Consider the following 10,726-nt stretch of genomic DNA (forward strand, 5'->3'; position numbering starts at 1 on the left):
TAGGGGCCCACTTCCTAGTCCTTGTAATTAGAGGTGTTAAGTGAGCCAAGCCCTCGAGCGAGTTCAGGCTCAATTCAATTATTAAATGAGGCATTTTGTGAGCATAAATACTGGCTCGAATATAAACGAAATAAGCTTGGCTCGACTCGTGAGCATCTCGTATAAGGCTCGAATTGGGAGTTGTTCACATAATTGCTCATACGAGATGCTCACGAGCCTAACCGAGTGCCTTACTATATTGATCCAGGCTCCATACTCGGCTAGTCAAGCTAAGCAAATACTCATATGTAAACTGGCTTCTTAAGCCCTTTAAGAGTATAGTTAAAGTTTAAATTTATAATTTAAAAAAAAAATTAAATTAAATATAAGAACCAACTCGCGAGCTGGTTCGGCTCAACTTATTATGACCTCAAGCTCAATTTTTTAATTCATAGTAAAATTTAAATGAGCCAAATCCAAACAAAAATAGATCTTTGAGAATTGGCTCCTTTATACCCCTACTTCTAATATTTCATGCTGTAAACCTTATCACAAAGTACAAAAGACAACGTGCTCAGAAAACCAAAAACCAAAAACCAAAAAATGGCAAAGATTTTCGTAGATTTTACATGATCTTTGACAACTGGTTTAACACAACTGTTCTCTTAAAAAGCTTGCTTTCACATAGGAAAGAAAAAATAAATAAATAAAGTGGAGAGAAGATTTTGGCGAAAGCACCGAGAAATGATGATCGCTTGGATTTCCGCGCTTTGACAAAATGCTTCTGTGAATTATTTTTCTCGGACAAAGCAAATGGAGTGAGAAAATCCCGGAAACTCGGATACTTTCTTTGTCTGTCTTGTCTATTCTCTTAGCTGAAAACTAGGGGGGTTTTTTTTGTGTTCCCACTAGTTCATTGCGCGTAGCTGGGCGGCTGAATTCTACCCCCAACATCCTCTGAGATTTTCTTTCCACATATTCCGGTATATTTGAATATTTTGTTACTTGTTTTAGCTATGTGATCTTGGAAAATGGGGATTCTTGTTACCTTCTCAACTCTCTCATTTGGGTTTGCCTCCTTTTGTATATTTAAGTTTAGATTCTTCGACTTCTTCAAATTTTGACACAGGAATATCAAAAAGAAAAAAAAGAACCGGGCGGAAGAAAATGTGTAGCGATAGTAGCAGTGGTGGTGGCAGTAGTGGCGGAGATGGCGGAGGTGGTTGGACTATGGCGTTGAAAAAGCCTCCGAAGCGTCGAAAGGTTCCGAAAAGAGGTCCCGGAGTTGCTGAACTGGAGAAGATCTTGCGCGAACGGGAAAAGAAAGACCCTAATACTGACGATCCTTATCATTCTCAGCCTCGGCCACCGCTGCATATGCCACTACCTCCACCGCCGCCTCCACTAATGAGTGTCATTTATGCTAATGGTAGTAGTAATACAATACTAGGAAGAGGTAATGGAGGTGTCGGAGGAGGAGGCGGCGTATGTGTTGCTGGTGGGTCGGGTGTGGTTCTACCTGAGCAGGGTTTATTTGCCATAACGTTGGGTTCTTGCCAGTTGAATATGGATCGGGTGGACGGAAGCAATTCTGACACGGGTATTCCATTAGGAACACATTTTTCCAATGATCCACAGTGTCCTTCCTCTAATTTGCTACGAAGGAAACATTGCCAATATCCTGCTATGATGGTAACATAAAGTGTGAAATATTAATTAAATCACCGTGCCCATAATGTGATTTCACTAGATTTTTTTAAGATTAATTAATTATAATTGTGTGCAACTTGCAGGTAAATCATAATTTTCCTAGATTTGCGACACCATCTTTGTTAGCAACCCCATCGTCGGCCGGAATGTATCACCATGTGGAGCCCCCTTCAAACCAAAGATCTTGTCTTAACTACACATCCAATTGGCCCGAGGAAGAGAAGGCAAGTTTAATTTCCTCAAAGTTATTGGCCCCATTTGTTAATGCTTTTTAATTATAATGTGTCATAAAATAGTTTTAAGTGTTAGTTTTAAGTGTTTTGTGTTGAGTTGTTTGCTATATATATATATATATATATATTTTTTTTTTCATACTGTTTCCAAGTAAGCAAACAAAAGGGTACTAATATTAAATCGGAAAAGAAAAGAAAATTAGTAAATAAGTGGACTTATTTGCATGCAATCTTTTCACAATTTTTTTTTTTTATGGAATTTATCTGATTTTTTGCCTTCTTTTCTAAACTGATTGAGAAAGTAGGGGAGATGAGAAAATGGATAAGTCATCTTTTGTGACAAACATGTGGTTAATTACTATGTATTATATAGGTGCTTGGCATGATCATGAGGAGGCCGAAGCCTTTCTCAGTTGGCTACTCCCCTGGTCCTCAATTTCATTTCCAATCATCTTCATATGATAATCGCAGTGCATTTGATTTTGACCCCACCAACACAATCTCCAGGTTGGTCTGTCTAGCTTGATCTTCACTTGTTGCTGATCTTTCTTTTCAATTCGCTGCCATTTTTGGTTGAAATTGGTTTCAATACCTTTCTCAGAGATACAAGATGGGGTGGAGCAGCACCTCAGAACAATTTCTATACATTTGGCTCCCCTTCAATTCCTTCACCCACGACACAAAGTCTTCAAGGAGAGTTCTCCAAATTTGACTTGCTTCCTATCCAAGTAAGATGAAAGCTCCACAGTAGTTCATTATCTTTTCCCATTAATCGTGATATATATTTTGGTGACTTTTATTTATTTTTATTATTTTTTTTATACAAATTATAATTTGAAGGAAAGCGTTGAGGACTCACATCAAAGGTCAGGACATGGGTTAGATTGTAAAAAACCTTTCCATGGCTTCTCAAAGTTAAAGGAGCAGGTGGGCAGGAAAGAATTAGGGATTAGCTTAAACAGTGAGAGAGGTGAAGCAGAAGGAGATGGCATTGATCTCAACCTCAAACTCTAAGAGGTTGGCTTACCAAGAATTGAGATTCTCATAAACAACTATGTAAGATTGGGAGCATGATCAACTGATCATTGTCAATGCCACCAATTAATGGTTAAGATAATGTTGAACATATGACATGAGAGGATATATATATATATATATATATATATAATCAGTCTGTAAATATTTATTTTGCAGACCTTTGTTGATTTAAAGTTATATGTCAATCATATAATAGTTTATTAAATAATATTATATTTGTGATGGAGCATTTAAAAAAAAGAGTTGGAATGACTTATAGGGTGGAGAAAGACTTAAGGACACGAGAGAGACGCTGACACGTTTGTTTATGTTATAATAAAAGCTTACTTAGTCGTTTGTGGGTTCCATGAATTATATAAGAGATTGACAAAAATGAAATTTGGCAGATGAACATCAATCTTGCTAGCCTTATCTTCAAGATCCCAACTCAAATATATGGTCAAATGTGATTTATGAGGTGCATGCACTTTAATTTGTAGGGTCTCGTGAGATCAAACCTCTTTCAGTGGGCTCACCTCTCTTTCAGTTTTAAGATCGTCCATTTTTTCTTCCTTTCAAATCTGGAATTAATTAGAAAGATTCTCTATGTAATTTTTTTTCTTAATCAATTGAAAAAAAAGTAAAAAACCTCTTTTAGTGACAGTTTTTGGATCACAGCACCTTACGTAGGGACACCACTTAGGTGTTGTTTGGTAAACAACATCACATTCCCCCACATTTTTCATCTCATTTTTCAAAAAAATCAACATTAAAACATTATCACTTTTTATATCACATCATTCATTTTTTATTACTATTTAAATAAAAAAATCACTACAAAACAAAATTTTCTCACTTTTCAATACAATTTTTTCACTTTTCTATACTAATTATTACACTCATATTTTTTTTCACCACTCATAAACAGTGCATTGTTGTTTACCAAACAACACCTTATATATATATACTTTTCTCTAGACCGTGGTCACATTTTACGTATTTATTATATTTAGAAAAAGAGAAATGACAGACTTACAAGTCTTTTGAGTTTACTGATACGTATTAGCATATAATTAAAAAGTATTAAAAAAATCGATGTTAACTCCAATCATTTGCAAACACACACACACACACACACATATATATATATATATATATTTGCAAACACACACACACACACACACACATATATATATATATATATAAATAATACGCAAGTTACAAAAGAGTTGTGAAATGTAGGCCTACTATTACTCTTATTTTTATAATTGAATAGCATCATTATGGTGCAAATGAAGGATACTAGGAGCTATTATTATTATTATTATTTTGTATTATCTTTTCTTTTATTAATTTAATTTTAATTATAAAAAAAGGAGCTGGTTGAGAAATTTTTTTTTTTTTTTTTAAAAAAAAATCATACCAAAAAAGAAAGAATGAATGAAGGAAATCTTCTCTATGTAAAGGAATTAAGCAAATATAAAAGCTTATGCCAATAAGAAATTATTAATTTAATTATTTATTAATATTCTAAGAAATAGTGATTGATTCCATATTTGGAGAATAATAATAGAGAAGCATCATTTGGCACTTTATTAAGACGCTCTCTGCTAGGGTTTCATCTCTAGTAGAGAGCACTGTCGGAGGGGGAGAACCCCTCCCCCTTCCTCCCCCTCATCCTCTTCTCTCCCTTGCCTCTGTCCTAGAGCTAGTCTATTTACTTGATGTCCCTTGCTCTTTGGGTGTTTTCTTCCTCTCCCTCTCGCTCCGCCCCTTGTCTGATTTTAGGGTTTTTTTGGAGACCAATCTTCCGCCCTTCTCCATCCCCCGCGTTTGTTGCTGGGTCGGGTTTGGATTTGGTTCGTGTCATCTCTGCCCAATTGACTGCTCGTTGCCTGGTCCACCTCGACGCGTGCTCCACCACCTTGCTACCCGAATCAGCCAGTGCCTATCACACCTTTTGCACTGGATCCGTCTCTCCGAATGTGGTTTGATTTCGGTTCTCTTCACCTGTTTTTTTTTTTTTAATTTCGTTTCTGGTTGTTTTATTTCCTTTCCTTTATGTCTGTCTTTCAGCGTGTATTTTGGTGTGTTGTTTTTGTTGCCTTACCTATTTGTCACACTTTGGTGATGCTTTTGGGGGATTCACTCAAACTCCCTCCCAGTTTGTTTTGTGTGCGACGCAAATCTCCTCCGTACCCGCTCTGCCACTCACCATCCGCTGTCGGGTCTTTCCTCGTATCCCCCCATGATGAGCTCCAATGCCACCTTTCGCGTCTGTTTCCGGCCAGCACGCGATCGACTTCCTTTCGGCTACCGTTACCCACTTAGTGTGATTCTCTGGTTTTATTCTATTTGTATTTCTGTTTTAATCCCTTTATTTCCCTGGACGCTTTTATTTCCCTTTTTTTTGCTTGTGATAAGGCTTTGTCCCCTCTTGATCTGCATGTGTGATGCCCTCTGGGTTATTTGTTATGGTCCATACCTTTGGGTTGTGGATGTGAATGTTATCATAGCTTTCGGGTCAAGGATGAAGAGTTTCGGTTGGAGGATGAAGAGTTTCGGTTGGGGGTTTATCTACCCTCAGTTCTGAGGAATAAGCACTACCTATGCATTAGTTTGAATCTGTTTGGCACAGATTTATTTTTTAATATGTAGATTAGTCATGGTTTAATGGATTGGTTTCGGATCTTGAATGTAATACATCATCTGTGATGCTTGTAACATCGTAGCTTTGGCTATGATTGCTTGTAAAAGCTTTATGCTCATGATTTCTATGAATGAAACTGGTATGGATTCCGTTTAAAAAAACAAAAAAAAAAAAAATTTGGCACTCTACTCTTATCCTTTAATTGCAGTCCATTAATTTCATGATCATGAACTCTAGGCGTGAAATCTAACAAAAACCTATACTATATATATATAGAGAGAGAGAAATTTGAAATCTAAAAGGTAGATAATTAGTACATCGTAGCTTGACAAAAGCACCGAGAAATATTTTGAATATTTTGTGGATTTTAATACATATTTAGAAGTCTTCCCATAAGAAGCTCTAATTATTTTCTGATCGAAGCAGTATATATATATATATATATATAGGGTTAATTAGGACCATCCAAAAACAGTGGTGAGAACATAAATGAGGAGAAGAGATAAGGGGTAGAGAAGATAGGCAAGAATGGAAGTCCAGAATGGGAATTTGGTGCAGAAGCTGGTAAAGAGAGTCATCCCAGTGCATATAAGTAGAACAACCAGAATTTCAGCTGAGACATCCCAAGACAAATCCCGTATGTAAACAAGAGCCAAGAAGATGGCTAACCCCATCATGTTGTTCATGAATACTCCATTATAAATCTGCCAAATACTTTCAAAGTGTCAAGTTATATAATCTTATAACTATTGTTCAAAAAGAATGAACTGATCATGATCAAATGAAATATGAGTTTGAGAGAGAAATAAACCTCAGAAAAGGTCAAGGAGATAGCTTTTTCTGTCTTCTCTCTGGCAGAAGTAATTGTGCTCAGAACCTGTCTGTAGTTCATTGCAAAGGGTATCACAACATATGATACCATGAAGGAGGAGATGTTTACAGAGCTAGAGAAGTCCTGGAGAGTTTCCATAAGGGGCTGTGCAAGCACAATCGTGATAGCAGTTCCTAGAACAATTAGAAAACCTGCCTTAACATAATTCAACCACCCTTTATCAGTGCTCTTATTAGTCGCTTTTTTCTGAGCCACTAGACTCTTCTGCTCTTCACTTGTTTTCTGCAAACGACAAGTGTTTGTTAAATTATAAAGTAAATGATTAAATTAACCATCTCCTATCCGCTCAAGTTTTTAGAATGAATAAACGATAATTTAACATGGTAACAGAGTAAATGTCCTGGATTCGAATCTTGTCTCTGTTATTCACCTCTTATTTTAATTAAACATTTCATGTGTTAGACTTTACATTTCACACAGGAGTATGATATTATAAATTAAATAATTAAATTAAGCATTTTCTATCCATTTAAGCTTTTGAAGTAAGTGGTGATAATCTTTACCTCCGAGATGCTGCGAAAAAACTTTGGCCTGTCCTGATCTTTATCGCTCGTAGAGTTCTGAGACTCAGAAAGCCATTTTGAGATTCCATCGACGAACTCAATTTCAGTTACATTAGAATCACCAGATATATCGAACTCCTTCATCAGCTCTTCTTCGAGGTCATCCATATTTACACCTACTTCTATTTGTATTCCCAAGATTAAAGCTCTTAACTCCTTAGGAGATATATAGTTGTCATTATTCTGATCCATTTTGTGAAAAATCCTACAAATATATGGAGTGAGTAACTGATGCATTTGATCATAACAGCAATAATCGTTGAAAATTTGAGTAGAACTCTTGTCAGGAAGCTTACTCTTTTATACGTGTTAGGTTAGGTCTGCCACCAGCAGTTCGAAGGCTTGGAAGTAGGTTTGTCTGAACATGCTTACGCAGCAAGTATTCAAGTCTTCTGCTCTGAATCCACGGCTGGAATACCTGTTAAAGAAATTTCAAAATTAGTTAGCGAGTTCCACGTAAAGAAAAAGAAAAAATCAAGGGGAAACTTCACTTTAGACCCTTAAACTACTGTGTGCGTTTTGAGAAGACCCTTAAAATTAAAAAAATTTCAATTTACACTGTTGAACTTTCAATTTCAATCAATTTACGCATTCCCTGACTTTTTTTTTTTAGGGAAAAATCCACTTTACCCCCCTGAAGTTTCAGGAGTTTTTTAATTTGAACCCCAAAGTTTAAAAATTGGCAATGTACCATCCTAATTAATATTTCAAAAATTTTCAATTTAAACATTCCGTTACTAATTTTCATCAAATTGGACGGAAATCTATAAAATTACGTAATTACCCTCATGCTTTTTTAAAAAAATTTCCCTCCAATTTAGCAGAAATTAGTAACGGAAGGTTTAAATTGAAAATTTTTGAAACATTAGGGGGGTACATTGCCAATTTTTAAACTTTGGAGTTCAAATTGAAAAACCCCTGAAACTTCAGGGGGTAAAGTGGATTTTCCCTTTTTTTTTAAAAAAAAAAATTCCAAATTAACCCTTAATTTTTTTTTTTTTTTTGAAAAAAAAAATGAAAATTGAAGGGTAATTTAGTTTTTTTAGACATTTCCATTAAAAGTTAACAGCTAAAACTAACGGAGTGGGGTAAATTGATTGAAATTGAAAGTTCAGGGGTGTAAATTGAGAGTTTTTGAATTTTGGGGGGTCTTCTCAAAATACACAATAGTTCAGAGGTATAAAGTGAAGTTTCTCAAAAAATCAAATTAACATTAATTATAAAGCCAATTAATTAACACCAAATTATTGCTTTAAAGTAATACGTACTAAGTATATGCATTTATGTGTATACTCTATTACGGCATTTTAAAAACAAAGTAAATTAAAAATTAAAAAAATTAAAAAATAAAAAATAAAAAAAAAAGTGTAAATTTTCTCTTCTTCTATCTCTTTCAAAACCTTCGGCTTGGTATTGTTTTGTGCAAAATACAATCAAATTACACAAGATTTTTGGGTTCCATTAATGTTACCTGAAAGGTGCAGTAAACGATTAGGAAAGAAAGTGTAACAAGGAGGGAGACTAAGACTACTATTCGTGTCCCTGAAGATGAATTGAGAACTTTTGCCAGTTGCAGCATGAGAAATGGGATCATCGATACAATCATTAGTCTTGCAGTATAGAAGGTCTCAACATCAGTGCTAACACCATAACCTGCACCACAGAGAGAAACAAAGAAGGGCATCATCACATCGATTAAAGATATTTTATTTTGACAAGATCAAGAGTAATTAGCGACCTCAAAAATTGTTAGCAATTTTGACAGTAAATATGAGAGGTTTTCTCACATTAACTGTCGAAATTTATAGCAATTCGGGTAGCTAATCGCCGTGGATCTTAATCCCGTTTTACGCAATTCACGAGGGTAAGGGGGAAACCGGTTAAACTGAATGGTGTCTTATTTTCCACTTCTGATGAATTAGCTGAAGGCTTTGAAAGATCATAGCTACCAAAAGCAACGACAGAACCCCAGATTAAACTTAGAGTCATGATTGTTGATCCTGCAAGTAAGCCCATTGCCATTGTTGCCATTGTTTCAATCGTAGCTGTAGTAGCTGTCACTCCAGTCACTTCATTCAAACATGCACTTAATGAGATTACAGTGTATGGTTTTGAAGCCAGGAAATTAAGTTCGTTATATATCATCCTAATTAATTAGTATTAATAATGTAATTTGTTAATTTATATACATGTTATTATAACTAATATTTATGTTAGGAAATAGTAAATCCTCTACGTTCTACTGGAAATTAAAGAAATGCTTGCTTGAAATTTGCCTACTCGAATAACTTGAGGATGTATTAACAAGTTCTTAAAGAAGTCAGAAATAATAGCATGATCGAGTGTGGTTAGAGATACTATAATTTTTATTATAAATGTTTTTACAAATTGATGTGAGAGTCCATAATTAATAAATAGAAATGATAAAAGAGTACTGTTACTTAGTATACTATTATATAAAGTATCACCTATACAATTGTACTAAAACTCTACCCATTATTTATTTATTTTTACAAATGCTGATTTAAGAGTAAATTTTCACTTTTATATTATCAAGTTACATGACAGTCTTATAACGGTTTATTAAATAACATTATTATTATTATTATTATTTTTTAACAGATTTCACACTTTATTGATAAACAAACAATCACTCAGAGATAAGTTTCTCTCCGCTTACAGTACCATAGATACATGTTGAGATTTCTTTAATCCAAACTCGATCTATGACACCTAATGGCCTCACGAGCCAATGAATAGCTGAATTGGTGTCATGTTTTTCATGATCAAGTCTCCGAAAACGAAAATGCCACATACCATCTTTAATTCCGTCCACAATATGGCAAATTTTGCTCCAGTTTTTACTCTCCGCCTATTTAAATAATTAAATAAAAAATTTGACTTGTCAAAATCTAATTAATGATTATGATCATTTCTAAGGCAACGTCTATATTAATTTTCAATTGATTTCTTTGCTAAGAAGCCACCCAAGGTCTGCGCTTGGGAGATCGGGTTGGATGGGGGGTTGCGTAGGTCTTAAGTTTGATTTACCCCAAGGGGAAAATAATTAATTAAAACAAAGTTAATTAAATCTATTCCGACCTGTTAACACCCATGTATTATTGATTACATGGTGAGAGGAGAAGATGCTTACCAAGTACCAAAACCACTTGTGGGATTGTGCCAAGAACATGGAACAAGCTGGCACCAAAGACACCAGTTCCAAACATTTGGAAGAAGAGGTTGGACCCATTGGAAACATATGTCCCTGCCATGGACAGCAAAACCTCGTATATTACTATCATGAACAGCTGCCCCCAGACCTCTGTTGTGCAAGGCAGGAAGCCATAGATGGGCTCACAGGTAACCGTTGTTGCTTTGAAATCCAGTACTTCAAGGACTGGAGAATGGCTTAATTTCCATGGTGTATGCCATCGGATATAAGGCTGGAATTCTTGCCCAACGAACGGCTCTCTCCTAAATGGGTTATTAGGAGGATTGAGAGGAGGATTAAAGAGACTCTTGACATTGTGTTGAAGACGAGAAAGCTGAAAAATGGACTTGATAGCAACTTTTGGGAGATTTAAGAAGGTTTTTATATGGGAATAGAAAAAAAAGAGAAGTTTTTAGATGGACAAAAGGACACAAGTTGTACACAGAGCAGTCCTAGGCTTTTTCCCCG

The 10,726-nt window shown here is 35.3% G+C and overlaps 2 protein-coding genes across 2 annotated transcripts; one reads left to right on the forward strand and one right to left on the reverse strand.

Annotated features, from left to right (window-relative positions):
- Positions 1 to 2,304: 2,304 nt before the first annotated feature.
- Positions 2,305 to 3,053, forward strand: LOC132168536 (uncharacterized). The gene is made up of 3 exons (XM_059579529.2): positions 2,305 to 2,429; positions 2,524 to 2,650; positions 2,763 to 3,053. The coding sequence occupies exons 1-3, from the start codon at positions 2,305 to 2,307 to the stop codon at positions 2,934 to 2,936; spliced, it is 426 nt and encodes a 141-aa protein (XP_059435512.2). The 3' UTR covers positions 2,937 to 3,053.
- A 2,991-nt stretch (positions 3,054 to 6,044) lies between these two features.
- LOC132173100 (sodium/calcium exchanger NCL1-like) lies at positions 6,045 to 8,689 on the reverse strand. Its single transcript, XM_059584679.2, has 5 exons — positions 8,516 to 8,689; positions 7,341 to 7,462; positions 6,985 to 7,249; positions 6,401 to 6,703; positions 6,045 to 6,293 (listed from the first exon to the last, which is right to left on the reverse strand). Exons 1-5 carry the CDS (start codon positions 8,648 to 8,650, stop codon positions 6,045 to 6,047), a joined length of 1,074 nt encoding a protein of 357 aa, XP_059440662.2. The 5' UTR covers positions 8,651 to 8,689.
- Between the last annotated feature and the right edge of the window lie 2,037 nt (positions 8,690 to 10,726).

The sequence above is a fragment of the Corylus avellana genome, chromosome 1, assembly GCF_965113065.1.
Source record: "Corylus avellana chromosome 1, dhCorAvel1.hap1.2, whole genome shotgun sequence".
In the NCBI taxonomy this organism is placed as follows: Eukaryota; Viridiplantae; Streptophyta; class Magnoliopsida; order Fagales; family Betulaceae; genus Corylus; species Corylus avellana.